General features: G+C 46.9%; 1 protein-coding gene across 5 annotated transcripts in view; it reads right to left on the bottom strand.

Moving 5' to 3' along the window:
* Positions 1-385: 385 nt before the first annotated feature.
* RFX2 (regulatory factor X2) overlaps positions 386-18,958 on the bottom strand; it is a 98,830-nt gene continuing 80,257 nt past the window's right edge. For all 5 annotated transcript variants that reach the window (XM_073323871.1, XM_073323868.1, XM_073323872.1 and 2 more), the window contains 9 exons: positions 18,825-18,943; positions 17,706-17,818; positions 13,433-13,584; positions 10,970-11,067; positions 9,741-9,890; positions 8,301-8,509; positions 7,660-7,813; positions 2,788-2,830; positions 386-2,069 (listed from right to left, as the gene is read on the bottom strand). In XM_073323871.1, coding sequence (XP_073179972.1) covers positions 1,960-2,069; positions 2,788-2,830; positions 7,660-7,813; positions 8,301-8,509; positions 9,741-9,890; positions 10,970-11,067; positions 13,433-13,584; positions 17,706-17,818; positions 18,825-18,943 — 1,148 coding nt within the window. In that variant the 3' untranslated portion in view covers positions 386-1,959. The remainder of the gene's footprint in view (positions 2,070-2,787; positions 2,831-7,659; positions 7,814-8,300; positions 8,510-9,740; positions 9,891-10,969; positions 11,068-13,432; positions 13,585-17,705; positions 17,819-18,824; positions 18,944-18,958) is intronic.

Genomic DNA, 18,958 nt, shown 5'->3' with positions numbered 1-18,958 from the left:
GAGCAAGGGAATGTAAGACTGGGGTGGTTGTCTTTAAGCCTCAGCATCTGAGGTTGAGACACTGGCTAGGACACTCGGCAGTGTCATTCTTTACAAATTTAGTTTTGCTAATAAGTCTCACTTTCCCATGTCTCTCCCTGAGTTTGTGACGTATTTACAGACACACAACACCCTCGCATGGACAAACGTACTGTAGCAAGATCTGCTACTTGACTCCTTTCCCTTAGCTCTCACACTTTAAAAAAGATTGCTACTGCAATATTAGTACCTTTTGGAATTAATGAGTATTATAGAGCGGATAGATTATACTTGGATATGCAAATGTACATGAGGGTCTTGGGAAAAGCTCACAGCAAATACTCAAATCAGAAAGAATAATGAAAGCTAGTTATGACACCGCCTTTATTCACAAAGATTTGCACTTTTTTTTTTTTTCTTTTTTTGCAGTTTGGTTTGATGCTAGAATTTTGTCCCTTCTCACACCGCATAGGTAATGACATAACATAAGCCCTCCAGGCCATAGCAGTGTACATAAACACATTGGGACAGAGTTCTCTAAGCCACACATGTTCAGTGTTCGGTCACAGCAATGAGAATGACCTGAAGTGGTAAATGATACAAGGCTGGGAGTTGCCATTGTAGGGTGGAGCATGAATGTGGCCAAAGGGCCCCACCAGGAGCTCACGAATGCTACATGGAAACTGGCTAATTTACTGTTTTCAGACCTCGTATTCCGAGCGACAGGCACTACTGTATCAGTTTAAACTGGAACGGCAGAGGAAAGCAGGTGCGCTGGTCCTCCCTAAGGCACTGCAATGTAACCCCAGCATCCATGCTCATGCCACGAGCCTGTGCCCTGGGTTAGGTGCCCCCTCCCCCGGACCCTACATTCAACATTTTGGCAGCATGGCAGATCTGACTCTTAAAAATTATAACGGGTGCTGAGGCTCTAGGCCTGAATCTGCCTTGCGCTGAAATATCCCAGTGAGGATGTACGTGCCTTATTCCTTTTGTTGTCTCCCTACAGTTACTGTTCGCATTAGAGCATGGAGGGCAAAGAACAAATGTTGTGACCAGCTGCTGCTTCCTCCAAATCCTTTGGTATCTCAGATCAGACAGAAAGGGTCCCAGACGCTCCCGTGAGAGTCAGAGTTCTGGACCATTTACAGGGAGGTCACAGAATCATCCATGGACTAAAAGCAGCAATACACAGCAAGTAACAGAGGAGCGGGTAGGAAAGTTGTCATGCAAAGTCCAAACTACACACTACGCACCACCCTGCACGGGTCAGACAGACACATAGCACAGGGCCCTTCTCTCCAGGTAGGTACAAGAGAAGGTTGTACTGTAATCCCACAGTGTGAACGATTTGGCAAAGGCAGGGCCAGGCTGGATGCCCCATCCCAAAAGGGCATAGGCGGGTTCTTCTCGGGCACTGACTGGTGCAAGTTCCAATATCACAGTGAAGTCTGAAAAAGTGGAGAAGAAACCCAAACCCTTCCCCCTGAAACAGAAGCCCCCTTAACCCCTAATCTGACCCCCTCTACTCCAAAGCAACCTGATCAGTCCAACAGGACTCAAGCAACCTGTCCTGAGAGCATCCCAAGGCCAGGGAATTCAATTCATTGTCAACAATGAAGGCATTGTCCTTCATGGATTTTTTTTGAACCATCACCCTTCACCTACCACTTGTGCTCCTTTTACATGGAGACAGATGGAGAAAGCAGGCTTCCAATCGGCTCCTCCTCTACGGACAAACTGCTACCCTCTTCACAAACCGCTGCATCCTTTACAAATGCTCACATGGCCTTAAACCCTTTCTCGAACAGAAGTAAACATTAAGATAAACTAAGAGGCACTAATATCGCCGAGTACTAGGAAACTCAGGCTTGACTTTCAAACCCGGGTCCAAAAGTCTTCAGACATTTCAGCTGGCTGGAGGAAACCCAAGTCCCTGTTCTAGATCTCCTGCAGCGAGTAGCCGGGGTCGCTACGTTCTCGCTTCACTAGTGGCTCGCCGACACTTCGGGAATCTGCGTCTGCCTCGCCTCCAAGGTCGCTAATGTCATCTGTGGAGGACAATTCCCAGCATCAGCATTTTGGGGGGGATAGAAAGGTGCAATTCAGTTAAACCAGAGGCCAGAGGTAGGTTGCGCCAAGTTTTCATTTACTTTTTTTTTTTTTTTTTAAGTATTTTCATGCAACATTATTTCTCCTGAGATGGCACCCTGGAAACTGACCATATCCCCAGACCACAAGTTTCTGCTCCCCACAACAAATGAACTGAATATTGACTTAAAGGAGCTACCTCTATATCAGAGGTGGGCAAACTACGGCCTGTGGGACCGTCCTGCATGGCCCTTGAACTTCTGGCCGGGGAGGCTAGCCCCCCGCCCCTCCCCTCCTGTCCCACCTCCCCCACAGCCTCAGCTTGCCGTGCGGCCAGCACTCTGGGTGGCAGGGCTGCAAGCTCCTGCTGGGCAGCGCGGCTGCCAGTCCTGCTGCTCTGAGCTGCATGGTAAGGGGGCGGGAGCGGGTTGGATAAGGGGCAGGAGGTCCCGGGGGGCAGTCAGGGGACAGGGGGTGGTTGGATGGGGCAGAGGTTCTGAGGGGGGCAGTCAGGGGGTTGGAAGTGGGAGGGGGCGGGGGCCAGGCTGTTTGGAGAGGCACAGCCTTCGCTACCCAGTCCTCCATACAGTTTCAGAACCCCAATGCAGCCCTCAGGCCAAAAAGTTTGTCCACCCCTGCTCTAGAGGAGAAAGAGAGAATAACAGAGTTGGACGATACCTTTATCCAGCAGTGTTGAGGACATGGATGCAAGGTCACTGAACTGAAAGAGAAAACAACTCGGATGAGTGAGGTTTAAAGAGTCCCCTGGATTTACATCTGCCAGCTGTTTCAAACCCATTTTAATTAATAGCTGATTTTAAGCACTTAACAGAAGTTACAAATCTTGGCAGCTTATTCCCAAGCAGCACAGAAGGAGGTGCTGAGCAGTCAGGGACTTGCCCAAGACCATTCAGGCCAGATGTTGTCTCCAGGGCCAGATTAACCATTAGACTAATAAATCTATAGCCTTAGGACCTCCTATTTTTAGGCCTTACTGGGCAGGCAGGGGGCATGGCCGGGGCCGGGTGAGTGGGGGAGTCAGCTTGCTCATGCAGCCCTGCTGGAGCGCTCCTGCCAGCAGGAAAGGCAAAGCAGCTTCCTGTGGCTTGGAAGGAGCTCAGCCAGCTGGCAGCTCGTGCTGCAGGAACACACTGCCAGGCACCCGGTTAACACTGGTGACCGGACACTAAAAATCCAGTTACCGCGGGAACCCGTGCCAGCCGTGGGCGTAGTTTGAGCAGGCATTGCGTGCCCTCCCCCCGCCGATTTCTCCAGAGCTCTGCTTAGCTGTCAGGGAGGGAAGAGGCTCCCTCTGTCCCTCTCCTGTGCTGAGGCTGGCAGGAGTTCCAGGACGCTGGGTCCTAGTGCCCGTCACTGTCATCTTCTATGTGTGCTGGGTCCTGTTTCTGGACAACAGGTGAGTTCCTGGGGAGGGTGAGGGGGGGCAGGGCAAAGGGGTGGCGGGGGGGCGAAGAGGTAGTACCAGAGCAGTAGGGTGGGAAGCTTGCACAGAACCTGCACACACTCTATTCAGCTCCAGCCAGAACAATTGCCCCTCCCATGTATAAGGAACGAATTCCCACACGTCTGTAGGAACAGCAAAACAAACCATCCCATTCTGGATACCAGTCCTTGAACTTTTACAGAACCTTCCAGTGAGAGGCTTTAGATGTATGATGCACTGTGTTCAATACTGTATTGAACTGTACTAAAAATCAAAGAAATCTAATTTTTTTCTATGATGTATTTTTCTGTACTGGGATGCACAGGGCAACTAAGTTCTTTCCTTATACTCAACCTAGTTCCACAGGCCAAGGCATCTTTGTACTTTTAAGGGGTTGCAAAAGCACTGGAGGAAGCTCTACACACAATGTTGTGGGTTTCTCCCTCCCCCCCTCTCAAGAATTTTAAATCCACTTCTTAACAGGCGATGACAGACTAGTTGAATAGACTAAAGGCAGGTTCTGTCCATTTGCTGGTTCTCCAGCAGTATAATCCATCATAAAAGTACCTCACATTTGATTTCTTTTGAGTTTCATTCCAAAAACTTAAAGCTAAATAAACCTGAAGTTAGTGAGTTTGAGTTGGGGCAGAAAAATGAGGACTTCTTTCCCAAGTGGAAAACGTTGGGTAGCATGGAATGTGTGTGATTCGAGAAGGGAATGAGAACACAGGCCAATTCCTGCTGACAGTCACACCTGTGGAGTCTTCTTGACTTCAGGGAGAAGAGATTTTTGCACAAGAATAGATTTTGGTCCCGTCTGCTTTTTCACACCTGGGATAAGCAGAATCTCATTCACTTTCCTCCCCTAAACTCTGAGCACTTTAAGGAAAAAAATAAGCAAGGTCTGCTTGATTTACACCTGCAAATGAAACAGGAAGCTCTCCCTTCATTCTACACCAGCCTTAATGTAACAAATAAATGGGTTAGTCTCTAAGGTGCCACAAGTCCTCCTGTTCTTTTTAATGTAACAAGAGTATCACTACAGCAGCCTTGGTTGGACTGTTCTTTTGAAAGATCCTTAATGGTTCTTTTAAGATGCTGATTTTCAGTGAAGTCTTTTTGTTCAGGGAATAGCTCTGTTTTGTCAACTCCTAGTGATTCAAAAGCTGAAAGGCTTTAGATTAAGTTTGTTTAATGTTTGTACAGTGATGTTGAAGAACTAACATGGTACAGAAGTGCTAAATATCACGACTGGGCTGGGCAACCATCTAAAGATCTGTGTCACTTCTAGCTGTTACCTTTTTCTTACAAAAAGGAATGAGGAGTCCGGTGGCACCTTAAAGACTAACAAATTTATTTGGGCATAAGCTTTCATGGGTAAAAAACCCACTTCTTCAGCTGCATGGAGTGAAAATTACAGATGCAGGCATTATTATGTGTGTGTGTCTCTACCTGTGTGCTGGTGAGAATGTGAGACTGGGAGTGGGTGTGCAGCTTGTCACAGCCTCACAGGATGAGTGGGAGCCCAGGCTGGAGGGTCAGGGGGCTCCGTGGTACCCCACTCTAGGTGGAACCCCGGGAGGAACCCATCACAGCTCCCATTTAAGTCAGTGAGCAAATTTGTATCTAACATGCACAAAGCCCATACACAGCTCAAGAGACAGAAATTGACTCTCGTAATGTAAGAGGAGAAACTTGCTTATCCATTTCTGAAATCGCGAGCAGACCATCACTATTAGAGACTTGGACCTAAATTTTGTTTTTAAAAAAATGTAATACCCAGAGCATTTATATTATTATTTGTATTACTGTAGTTCTCACGAGCTCCAGTAATAGCTAATAATAGGTAGCACTCTTACGGCGCTCTTCATCTGTAGATCTCGGTCAGTAAACTGCTCTAATCACAAACAAGCAAAACATATTTGCCTCTTTCGAGTTTTTATTGTTACTTGACATCTGTAGATCAGACAGCTCTGTGCAAGGCAATTTCTTTCATTTAAAATACGATCTTCTGCTTGTATGGCCACAGTTCCACCTCCTGGACAAAGAGAGCTGCTGAGAGTCAGTGTTGGTCAAAGGCACCACGCTGAGGGCTCTAAAACTCCTTGTGTGCTGTCCCCAGAGTGCCTCACTGCTGAGCTAGACAGAAAGGAGGATTCAGTCTCCATGGCCCGTTCAATGCTTGGCCTTTCTTTGGATGTATCTATTAAGGGGGCAGATTAGTGCCAGTTGAGGTGCTCGCGATCTACTGGGAACACTGTCAACACTGCACAGCTGGGAGATGGCAGGGACTAACATACCTAGGCTAGACTCAAAGCAGTGGCTTCAGAGGTGAAAGGCTCCATCTCCTATTGCCACTCCTCTAGGCCACTGAGACACCAGACACTACTAGTTTTTATCCCCAGTTAATTTTCTCCTACAGGATAGAGTATCCTGAATTGGATAACCACTTGGCCCTTGTCAAAGACAGCATCCCTTTTTAAAGAATGTATCTAGCTGTGAGGCCCAAACTTCTACCTTACAGGACCCTAAACTCAGTCTGCAAATCTGTGAGCTCCTTGTGGAATTAGGCTTGAAGCACTAAACAAGCGCAAACTTGTGCTGAGCAACCTGTCAGCATCAAATGGCAGGATGCTGGGTTTCTCTGGGCTCACAGGCACACACACAACCATACGCACATGGCACCTTCCCTCTCTGCTGCCTGTCTGCTCTGCTCTTAACAGCAGTCATTGGATTGCAATAAATAGCATTCACGTTGCGTGTGTGTATCCAGCAACTGAAAGAGGAAGCAGAGCTACCGTGAGGCCTTTCACCTTACCATGGCCACTCAGACAGCCTTTAAAGAGCAACTTTAAATCAGCTGCATTAGTTATTTTGCTTGCCTCTGTTATTTTAGTAAGTCACCTGGAATGATAAATACTTCTCTGACTTCTTGCAGTGCCTTATTACTTTATAATAATTGAGGCACCAGCTGAACTGCTGGGTAAGACCATGAAAAACAAAGCTGTAGTAAGAACATAAGTTAGTAAGAGCAATAAAATACTGAGGAGATGTACGTGAAAAGATGGGATTAGTTCTCTTATGCTCTGAAGAATCCTTCTCCTTCTGAAGTTTATGGCGCATACAAATATTTACAAGAGTCTAACGAAGGAAAATCCAACTGTCAAACAGTTAAAGCCCACAATCAGGGCTTGTTAGAACTATAAACAGAAATAATTCCATAGCATTTTAAAATTCTTTTCTAATTAAAACAAGTTTTTGTGTATTTAAACAATCCACTGCAGTGTTGAGGTCCTAAGAAAATTAAGTCCTGGGCTAATGGATCAGAATCAGAAAGTGAAACTAACTAAACAGATGGTGAAACTTGACTTGTCTAGGTTCACTGTGTCAGTTGCAGGGAAAAAAACCAACAACAGTATAAACTCCACATTGCAAATTAGATTTTTAAATTTATTTGTTTTAATCTAGCATGTTAATACTAACAAGGAAACTTTCTTACTAAATATTTTCTATGTGGACAGCAAGCTTTAAGGGGACACTATAAACTTGAGATCCAGTCGGTTTAAAAAGTGATTTGGCAGTGGCTTTAAGTGTAGCACCTGTGTCCGAGGCCCACAGTCATAAAACCCCAAAGATTTGGCAAAGTGTTGTGATTTGTAAAAATACTTTTCCCTCAAAAACCCAAAGAGGGGAAGTGGTTGACTGTGGACATAGGTTGAGGTTTTTGAGGGGCTAGAGGAGCTAGGTGCTCCATCCCATTAAAAGTCAATAGGATTTGGGTATGTAACTTGCAGGGATGTCTTAGACACACTCCCCCAAAGTGCCATCAACTGCGTGCTTCCATATTCTGGTACCCAACTTGAGCCAATTTGTGTGTGATTTTCAGAGGTGCTGAGCACTCAACTCCTGGTCATTCAATAGGAAGAAACTGAAAGGTCAGGCCCAGGGCATCTCAAGTTAGGTGCCAAAAACAGAGGCACCAAAAATTAGTGAATCCTTCAGAAAAAATGGCTGGTACAACATGTTCAGAGCACAGGGTAGCTGGTGGTGTCCCTTTAACCACTGTTCAGTTTGGGTTCTGTTACTGGGGCATAAATAGTGCTCACCTCTCCCATTACAGCAATTGGTGTCTCCCCTGTTGCCTGGGCAACACGATGCTCTACCAGATAAAACATGTATTCATCATAGAGCAGGCGAATCAGGTGGAAGGAACCAAAGCTGGCAGCACTGCGCAAGGTGAGGTCACGGATCACCATAGAGCTAGAGAATGGTTGGGAAACAAAACATTTTGGACACATTTTAGAACCACAGATTGGCTGGTGTGAATTCTAGAGTGGGGAGAATCATGGGAAATGCTGAGTCATACTGTGCAGTACCTAACACGCAATCGTTAAATTCTTCCTTTCACCCAAAATCTCAAAGCACTTTAAGAACATTAGTTAATTTAGCCTCACAAACCCCCTAGCAAAGGAGATTCGGATTATTATCCCCAATTCACAGATGGGGAACTAAGACAGAGAATCAGGGCCTGATTTTCCATTGCCCTAAACACTCGTGTAGTCATTCACGCCAGGGTAGAGTGATTTAGGAACCTAACTTTAGGGACCCAGGTTTTAGGATATTGACCTTGGATGGCTTTTCTTTTTGAAGTCTGGCCTGCGGATGGACAAAATACAATTTAGCAGCAAGGTATTTAGAAGTTCCCAGCAGGTACATATACATTTCCAGGATAAAAAAAGACCTGTACCTATAGAAGGACCACTTCAGCAGGAACTGCCTAGCTGCCTTGGGGAAGCTGGGGCTGTCCTCGTGGTGCTTTAGAACTTGGGTGACAACGTTATCCAGCCAACTGGCCCACTGATCAAGGGAGCTCTGCTGCTGTAGTGTGAGTTTGAAATCCTGCTCCAGCTTCTGCACCATGCCTTCTTCACACTGGCACACCCATGAGGCTTGCTCCTGCCAAGGGCACAAGAGGAAATTAGAAATCAATATTTACATGCCTGAGCAAAACTGCTGTTCATTCCATCTCATGGCTTTTGGTGCATCCTGACTCATATCTGGCAAAGGAAAAGACGTCAAGTCAGCAGAATAACATTCTGGCACAGTACTCCATGACTAGAACTTCTGTATGTAGCAGCAACATCTGGGATTTTCAAAAGATGTCTCATTAGGTGCTAATAGGCAGTAGGTTTAAAACAAACAAAAGAAAGTATTTCTTCACACAATGCACAGGCAGCCTGTGGAACTCTTTGCCAGAAGATGTTGTGAAGGCCAAAACTATAACAGGATTAAAAAAAGAACTAGATAAATTCACGGAGGATAGATCCATCTATGGCTATTAGCCAGGATGGACAGGGATGGTGTCTCTAGCCTCTGTTTGCCAGAAGGTGGGAGTGGATGACAGAGGATGGATCACCTGATGATTACCTGTTCCGTTCATTCCCTTTAAAGCAACTGGCATTGGCCACTGTTGGAAGACAGGATATTGAGCTAGATGGACCTTTGGTCTGACCCAGTATGGCTGTTCTTATGTTCTAAACTGCCACTGAGTTAAATGGGATTTGGGCACCTAACTCTTTAGTTCTGGGTGAAATTTTCAAAAGCATTTATGAGATTTAGGCGCACAAGTCCTGTAGGTTTTAAAAGGGACCTATACTTCTAAATCACACACGCACTTCTGAAAATCCCAAACATTAACCCTTTCACCAACCGATATCAAAGTGGTTTTTAAACATTAATAAGCCTCTCAACCCACCACATGGTGTAGGTCAGTACTAGCGTTCCTGTTTCATTGGGTGGGAACCTGAAGCACAGAGAGGTTGTGACCTGCTAAAAATCAGGATTAAGACTCAGGAGACTCCCAGTCCCCTGCCCAAAGCACTAAAATCAGGGCTTCTCAAACTTGTCCATAGCATGAGCCCCATTTTATAAAGTGATTGTCTTGTGGACACCTCCTTTCCTACTCACAACTGTATGACATCCCTTTGGCACCTATAGCAACTGTTTTCCTAGAAAAGCAATACTGGGAAAGCATTTAATGTATGCTTCATTGTCTTGTAGTGCAATCTGGTAGTTGGAAATAAGGAGGAGCTAGCATTATGTGACCAGTCAGGTTTCTGCAGGCCACTGTAGTTTAAGAATCCCTGCACCACATCTCGCGGCCTCAACTGAAACATCAAAAAGTCACCTGCACGTTGGCGAAGTCCACTCGATTGAGGTCGCTGAGCATCTGGTTTATCTGGGAGGTGTTTTGGAGCACAGCGCGAGCTGCCTGAGCCAGATGGTTCAGGGAAGTGTATCTCCGTAATGTCTGTGCAAAGGCACTCACTACTCCAACCTGTAAAAGGTACAAAGACCACAGGGCCGTTACACACATACCTTCCAAAACACTTTGGACACAAGCACTAAGCCACTCTTGGCTACTGCATAAAGGCACAACACTCTTCTATTGATGCTGCTACTTAAAAATCTTTGCTAGCACTCTTCACTGAAATAGCTCATTGCTACTTCATATCAACCTAATTTTCTTCTTTGAAAGGGTACTGGCCTCATGGATAGAGAAGTAGTAGACAGAGAAGATATCGTCGATGCTGTGTCAATGCAGAAGCTGGACTTTATGACCTCTCATGGTCCCTTCCATCCCTACATTTCTGTGATCCTCCCAAGGCAATCCCGTCACTTCATTTGTCTAAATAAGTTCTCAGAGTGGAACCCTTGACTCCATGTCAGCAGCAGGGGTGACTGTTACAGAAACGTATGACTGGAGCGGAAAGTGAGCAGCTTTGATCACGGTTATCAGCTTGGACAATTTAGTGCTTATGTAAATCAAAGGCTGGCAGAAGTGACAAGTAGAGGAGGCAGTGCAGTTAAACAAGACCTGCCAATGCTCCTCAGTCACTGCCTGCATTCCAGCTCTCTCTCCAGGAAAGCATCATTCCATTGCAGATGCCTTATTGCACACTGTTTTATCTGCAACTACAGGGTGTGGTAAGTGCTTGATGAACACCGTGTCTGAACCATTAATCTTCGCTGTTGAGTACTACATTTGAAGCCTGGAGTTAGAAATAGCAAATCCAGGCTCCAGCATACATACTTCATGAGATGAAGCGGCTATGACCATATATCCCATGAGGAGATATCACCACATCCAGATGTCCATGTCAGGTTATCATGGACCTCTCCCCACATCTTGCTATTCTGGCTCAACATTGCCTGTTTATTACGCTTAGTTGAGCACGGATTATGCCCAACTGGCCAAGTGAGCAGTGATGGTGTAACAAGGCCCAGCAGAGGCATGTCATTAAGGTGAGCCAGGAGTGCCAGTCACCAAAGCCTGAAATACCAGTGGCTTGGAACCACTGCACAAAACTGTTACAAAACACTTCCCCCTGTTTGTAACAAACTCCCGCTGTTTACCTTTGTCTGGACTATCTGTGGGGGGAAATCGCTCATTGCATTCATCAGCCATCCTTCCAAACTCTTCGCAAAATTGCGGATGGCTTGCGTCAAGGTGCCTGCAAGAGAGAAGTCAGGATAGTTAAAGCGGCTTTTCCAAATTGCTTTAATGAGACCTGTCAGCCTCGAACCACCCTGGGAGATATTAAATCGAGATAATAGCTATTGGATCAGAAATTGTACCATGGGAGTCTAGTGCCGTTACAGATTAATCCAATGAATGCAGTCCATTGGGGTCTTGCAAAGTAACGGACACTGAAATATATTAATCAGGCTGTGATTTTTATCCAACAAATTAAATAGCTCTCTCTTATTATCTGAGGCACATGTGAACACTTTTCTAAGACTACTGGCATCTATAATAACAACAATAATGTTCAAGTGCATGGGTGGGCCAGAGTATGAAAATTACAGATGACTAGAAGTTCACAGCACTGAAGCTATCAATTGCCTTTTAAAAACAAGATGGGATCATTTTTTTCAAAGCTATGCTATAGTTCAAACAGGAATTATTTTGGGTGAGTTCTGTGGCCTGTGTTCTACAGGAGGTCAGATTAGATGATCACAATGGTCCCTTCTGGCCTTGGAATCTGTGAATCTCTTTTGTTTGATATGCAATTAGCAATAAGGCCCAACATCAGAGTCCATTCTCTGACCAGTATGGACCAATAATGACAATTAAGCTTCTGTGCAAAAGGTACTTATGGAGACAGGCTTTTACTGAGGACCTTGGCTAACATTTTCAAAGCTGGGTGCCTGAAGGCAGGCTGTTAAATCCATATTTGAGCAACTAAACAAAAGTAGCCTAGTGTTCAGAGATGTGAAGTGAATGGAAGCTGCAGATTCTTGGCATCTCTGAAAACTAGGTCACTTATTTAGTTGCCTAAATATGGAGTTCAGAGCCCAACTCTGTGTACCCAGGTTTGCAAATGTTTTGCCTTGTGTCCATTGTAAAGCTATATTGTTAAAGTGCCTTTTTGGTTGTTTTTGCATCAAAACCAATTTAACGTGTTCCTTTTTATTTACTAGGTCACAATAGCAAATAAACATGTTTTTTAATATATTTTTGCTGGGTTTGTGGTGAACAACAAAAATCGCGGACAGAAAAGAGGCATTTAAAAAATAAGTTTTCACTTTCAGTAACTGTGATGTTGTGAAAGGGGCGGGCCTGGCAGTTCTAAAGAAGCAAACCTTGTTTATTCCCGGACAAAGCCAGGCAGCGACACCAAGAGTTTTCTCCACGCCGCCTAGCTAACAATCCTGCTTCCATCCTGACATATACAACCCCACCTATACCGGGGCCATTTATAGCCCACTTGGTCCTTGCCTCTTCCATTAAAACTGAACACTTAAAGTACTTACCTGGCCCGCATTACGGTTGTATTTGAGCATCTCACAATGATTTGTGTATTTATCCTCACTGCCCCCAGAGGTAGGGAAGTGCTATCATCCCCATTTTACAGAAGGGGGACTGAGGCAAAGAGAGACAAAAGACCCAGCTTTTTAAAGGTATTTAACTCACACTGATTTCAATGGGAGTTAGTTACCTAAATACAGTACCTTTAAAAAGATGGCCTCAAGTGACTCTCCCAAGGTCACACAAGAAGTCTGTGGCAAAGCTAGGAGCTGAACTCATGTTTCCAGAGTCCCAGCTTAGTACACAAACCTCCAGACCATCCTTCCTCTCCTGCCAACAGAAGGGCACACAGTGGTGGTTTTCTGCCACTAGTGACTGCACTGATGCCATTAGCTCACCAAAGAGACATCAGCTGGCAGTACCTTTTGGTCACTATTGACATGGACAGAGTCTGAGCTAGTGAATGAGGGACTGATCCAGTAAAGTACATAACATGTGCTTCACTCTCATTGCTTGCAGTGAGACTTCAGTGATTGCTGAATCAGGGGCTTGGGGGTAAAAGCCTCTGCATCCCATGCTAATCTCCCAAACCAGTATCAATATATACAGAGAGAGAGAAAAATCCATAATGTGCAGTCTGGGCCAGAATGATGTGACATAACAGAAAGACACACATCTCTAAGGAAGTATTCAACATGGATTAATTATGCTTAAATACATTCTATGCGTATTAAGCCTACATTTTCCAGTTTGGTTCCTGGCCAAAGCCTGAGGCTGTGATAATGTGATTAACTGAATTTTTAAAAGATGGAAAAAATACATCAAAGCATCCAGGAGCCATGATACGGATGGGAATCATTCGGAGGAGACGGCTGTTGCCATAACATACAAGCTCTAATACAAAACAAAACCCTTCTGCACCAGCCTTTATGGCAAGTGGTAGCCAACCGCAGTGACCCATCTATTTCTATCGCACAATATGGAGTGAAACAGTAAAAAAAAGTTGGGAAAGTTGGGCAAGAGTCCGGGCTCCCCAGGCCATTCTGATCACTTCACAACATATTTACCAGGCACCGGCCTTAGCACGTCAGGGATGAGGATCTCCACCAGGGCCTGATACAGGATGTGATCACAGCTTCTCATCCATTTCAGGATAGGATCGTATTTACACAGGCTGATGAGCTTGTCCTTTGGGATGACCCCTTCATGTTCTTCTTCACTGCACGGCAAGGAGTAATGTAGTGTTAACGGCATGTTTCACTTTATGCATGGACAGTTGTTCCCTAGTTCTCATTAGAATAAACACAGCTTGGGTTTTTAGTGAAGGACAACCTCTGGAATCTCTCTGAGGAAGTGGTGCTTGATCATTTGTAGGAATGTAACCACCTCTGGGAGCTCTGCTCTCTGTCATGTCTCTGCCAGTTCTGGCCAGGATCTCACCTCCAATCCACACACCCCATTTGGCTCATCTGGAGCTCCCCTCATTCCTCCAATCCTCTCTTAAAGGTTGGTCATTCATTGCCACCAATCCAACCACCCACAACAGTTCCCTGCCTCCTTCTGGCTCAGTGATTCCCCATTCCCATCTTTCTAAAACAAATGCAGCTCATAACCCAAATTTTTTTTCCACTCCTTTCAACAAGCAAGGGCTCATCTGGTTCCTCACAGTACGGCTTGCCATTCCCAGACATCCACACCTCTCTTTTCTGCTGTCCAACCAACTCCTTTTGACTATCACATTGCTGCTGAGCAGACTGACTGCCACTGAGCAGTCAAATTAAGTTGTATTGCCAGGTATTGTATACGACCAGTGCCAAATTTGCCCGGAAAACAAATACTGAAAACATTTTCATGGAGGAAAAGCCAGTCCCATGCTGCGACAAGGACACAGCATTGTCTTCAAGTGAATGAGGTCAATTTAACTTGCCTCAATATCCCTTTATACATGGACAAAAGGATCTTTACTCTTCTTTTTAGTATTTTTAAGTAACTTTTTTTCTCCTGAGATGGCACCTGGAAACCGTACATTATCTTGTTCATAATTACAAAACTCTATCTTAGGAATAGAGTTAGAAAAATGACTTTCTGATGGGGAAGCAAAGGGAAGCTGCAAGAGTGGTCACATGCCCCTTCCCCGTAGTGCGGGCACATCATTTCAGGCACCTGGAGCAGCAGGCAGAGAGGAAATCACTGCGCGGGTGGGGAGGGGGAGCTGAGGATGCCCTGGCCGGTGGCCCCTACCCTGCGCTGGGCTTAGCTGCTAGCCCCAGCTTGGGAGGACAGGACTTCCTCTTCCCCTGCGAGCCCCACCCTCCTGCATCTGGACTACCCTGCCGAGCCCCCCAAACCCAACCCTCACCCCACTAAACCCCACTTCCCGAGCACCCAGACCCCCCTGCAAGAGTCACCCACATGGAGACCCCCCCGCCGAGCCCCATCCTCCCACACTGAGACCCCTCCTGCTGAGCCCCAACCACCTTCACCTGGACCCCCCCATAGAGTCCCATTTCCCCTGCACCCAGAACCCCCCAATGAGCCCCTGTGCATCCAGATCCCCCCCCAAACTGTCCACACTCAGATTGCCCCACACAGAACCCTCTCACTCCAAACCTGGATCCCCCCACACTAAGCCCTCCATACTTGGATCCTGCCAGGCTGAGCCTGCCTGTCCCACACCTGGATCGGGGGCCAGGGTTGAGCATGCATTCAAGACTCTGTCCCACTCGCTTGCCAGTGGGAGAGGAGCTACAGTGAGTGTTGCATTATTTATTAAGCGGATGACACTAAGCTGGGGGGAGAGGTAGATACGCTGGAGGGTAGAGATGGGGTCCAGAGTGACCTAGACAAATTGGAGGATTGGGCCAAAAGAAATCTGATGAGGTTCAACAAGGACAAGTGCAGAGTCCTGCACTTAGGATAGAAGAATCCCACGCACTGCTACAGGCTGGGGACCGACTGGCTAAGCAGCAGTTCTGCAGAAAAGGACCTGGGGATTACAGTGGACGAGAAGCTGGATATGAGTCAGCTGTGTGCCCTTGTTGCCAAGACGGCTAACGGCATATTGGGCTGCATTAATAGGAGCATTGCCAGCAGATCGAGAGAAGTGATTATTCCCCTCTATTCGGCACTGGTGAGGCCACATCTGGAGTATTGCGCCCAGTTTTCGGCCCCCCACTACAGAAGGGATGTGGACAAATTGGAGAGAGTCCAGCGGAGGAAAACGAAAATGATTAGGAGGCTGCAGCACATGACCTATGAGGAGAGGCTGAGGGAGCCTGCCCTGGCCCCAGAGCGCACCACTGCCACCCTGGAGCTGCTCCAGGTAAGCTGCGCCAGGCCAGAGCCCACACCCCGAACTCCTCCAGCACCCCACACCTCAACTCCATGCCCTGAGCCCCCTGCCTGCACCCCAACCCCCTGCTGCACCTCGCACCCCTCCTGCATCCCAACCCCCTGCCCTGAGCCCCCTCCCGCACTCCACACCCCTCCCTGCACCACTGCCCTGAGCCCTCTTCCACACTGTGTACCCCCTCCTGCACCCCAACCCCCTTCCCTGAGCCCACTTGTACTCTCCGCACTCCTCCTCTGCCCCAACCCCTCGCCCTGAGCCCCTTCCTGCACATCGCACCCCCTCCCGCACCCCAACCCTGTCCCAGCCTACATTCATGGCCCTGTATGCAATTTCCCCATCCAGATGTGGCCCTCGGGCCAAAAACTTTGCCCACCCCTGCGCTAGGCTGTTTTCAGTGGTTGCGAACCACAGAAAAAGGGACAATAATCTCAAGTTGCAGTGGTGGAGGTCTAGATTCAATAGGAGGAAAAAATATTTCTCTAGGAGGGTGGTGAAGCACTGGAATGGGTTCCCTAGGGAGGTGGTGGAATCTCCATCCTTAAGAGATTTTTAGGGCCCGGCTTGACAAAGCCCTGGCTGGGATGATTTAGTTGGGGATTGGTCCTGCTTTGAGCAGGGGGTTGGATTAGATGACCTCCTGAGATCTCTTCCAACCCTAATCTTTTATGATTCTATGTTCTTGGTATGCCTGGTGTGGAGGGGCAGGACCCCAGGGGGTTTCTGGGACAGGCTCGGCCCCTGCACTGTGTTAGGGTCAGATACAGCCTCACCGCTAAGTCCGTGTCCCGGGTGGGGGGATGCAGGATGATTTACAGATGCTCCCCACTGCCATGCTGGAGCCTCCACATTTATTTATTTGCAAATAAAATATGCAGAATTTTAAAATATCGTGTGCAGAATTTTTAATTTTTTGGCACAGAATTTCCTGAGGAGTAAAATCTTGCGAGACTGCAGCCGCAATGCATGAAACTGATGTTTGTGTCTTCCCTGATTGTGCAGCCTGCCTGTAATAATTTTCTCAGTGTTGTAAGATTTTTAACAACACCTCAGTGTTCCATGACTGGATCCCAATTACTATGCACTCCTATTTTTGTTTCCTATCTGTGACTCTCTAAACTAAACATCTGAAAAGAAACCTGCAGTTACAGTGTTTCTTGGCAGCGATCCACCCATTGTGCACTATCTGAGGAGGATAATCAGGTTAGAATTTTAAGATTATTAGGAGAATGAGGGGACTTTCTCTCCATTTCCCAAATGTTTACAGTCCTTGCTCGGAGTATAAAACATTAGGACCTGAAATCCTTATATATAGTCAGGGGAAGTGGATACTATTTAGACTTTCATTACCATTCAAACTATTTCAATTTCCTCTATTTTCACTCACTGTCCGTTTCCCTGTCCCTTGATGGCAGGTTTCTAACACATAAACAAGGAAGAATAGGGAATGACAGAGAACCAGGCAAGAATGCAATTAACAGATCAAAGCAGCACATTTTGTCATTATCTGCCCCAGAACACAAGGCTTTTTTTTTTTTTTTTAATTTTCACGGCAACCTGATTAAGAACGAGTCCCAGTTTATCCAAATGTCATTACGTTCTTATTGGCTTCCTCTGATGTCATTCTGTAACAACATTCAATGGCATGCAATTCTAAATGTCTGCTTAAACGGGGCTTCTACAAAAGCAGTGACCCATTCCTGTTAGTCAAAATAACACATGTTTTAGATTAGTGTCTGTAATCAAAGGTAACAGCACATCAAATAAACAGATAGTAAAATCCTCTGCATCTGGTATATAATTACAATAGCATACTTCTAACTCTATTCCTAAAATAGTGTCCTCTCCTGGTAGGTAGTTAACATCCTTAACTCTTAGAGATCAATACAATCATGAAGCTGAAAACTGTACCACTCGTGATCTCTAAGGTAAAACACTAGTAAAACTTAGGTCATCCAAAGTTTAGCAAGGGTAAGTGTGTAACCATTTACCTGGAAGGCATGGTGGTGGAGCCATCACTGGATGGTGTTTTAGAACTCCAGAAGGACTGCCATAGCTTCTCAATGTAATGAAACTGAAGGTTCATTACAACATCCAAAGTGGCCTAAGAATAAAAGACGACGGCTCATAAGATGCTCTGATAACATTCAGTCACAGTTTCTTCGTAAGTGGAATACCCTGCCGTATGGATTAGATTAGATACAAAGTAGAACAATCTGCAATGTGTTGTTTTAACACAGAGAATATAAGCAGATCACACAGGGAGGAAATAACTTGAACTATGCTATCAAGCCAATCAGAAACATTCCTGTTCAGAACCCACTCCTCAAGAGAGCAGGACTGGAGTGGAGGGAGCACACTATGGAATCAGATCCTAGATCAAGCAAACAGAGCCTATGTCAGGGGTGGGCAAACTTTTTGGCCTGAGGGCCACATTGGGTTTCCAAACTGTATGGAGGGCCGGGTAGGGAAAGCTATGCCTCCCCAAACAGCCTGGCCCCCGCCCCCTATCTACCCCCTCCCACTTCCCACCCCCTGACTGCCCCCCTCAGAATTCCCAACCCATCCAACCCGCCCTGCTCCTTGTCCCCTGACCATCCCCTCCTGGGAACCCCCGGCCCTAACCACCCCCCCTCCCCAAGATCCCCCCCACCCAATCCCCCCTGCTCTCTGTCCCTGACTGCCCTGATCCCTATCCACACCCCACCCCCTGACAGACCCCCCCCCCGCCCCCAAGGACTCCCACGCCTATCTAACTGCCCCCAGTGGGACCCCATCCCCCATCCAGCCCCCCCTGCTCCCTGTCCCCTGACTGCCCCCTGGGATCCTCTGTCCCTTATCCAACTCCCCTGCTCCCCACTCCCTTACCATGCTGCTCAGAGTCCAGCGGGAGCCACCCACGCCGCCCCGCTGCCCAGAAGGAGCTCGCAGCCCCGCTGCCCAGAGCGCTGGTAGCGTGGCGAGCTGAGGCTGCAGGGGAGAGGGGACAGGAGTGGAGAGGCCGGGAGCTAGCCTCCCCGGACAGGAGCTCAGGGGCCAGGCAGGAGGGTCCCACGGGCCGGATGTAGCCCACGGGCTGTAGTTTGCCCACCTCTGGCCTATATAGTTACCTCACAGTGTCGTCTGTAAAGAAGCTGTAGAGTCTTGACATCATTCATGGTGATCCCCTCTTGTAAGAGGACATTTCCTAGATCAGGTGCCGGGAAATCAGGAAAGACATGGGTTACATCTAGGAGAAAAGTTG

This window comes from Lepidochelys kempii, chromosome 25, assembly GCF_965140265.1.
Source record: "Lepidochelys kempii isolate rLepKem1 chromosome 25, rLepKem1.hap2, whole genome shotgun sequence".
Classification (NCBI taxonomy): domain Eukaryota; kingdom Metazoa; phylum Chordata; order Testudines; family Cheloniidae; genus Lepidochelys; species Lepidochelys kempii.
The sequence above is the reverse complement of the archived record's forward strand: the minus strand, read 5'-3'. Positions and strand labels throughout refer to the sequence as shown.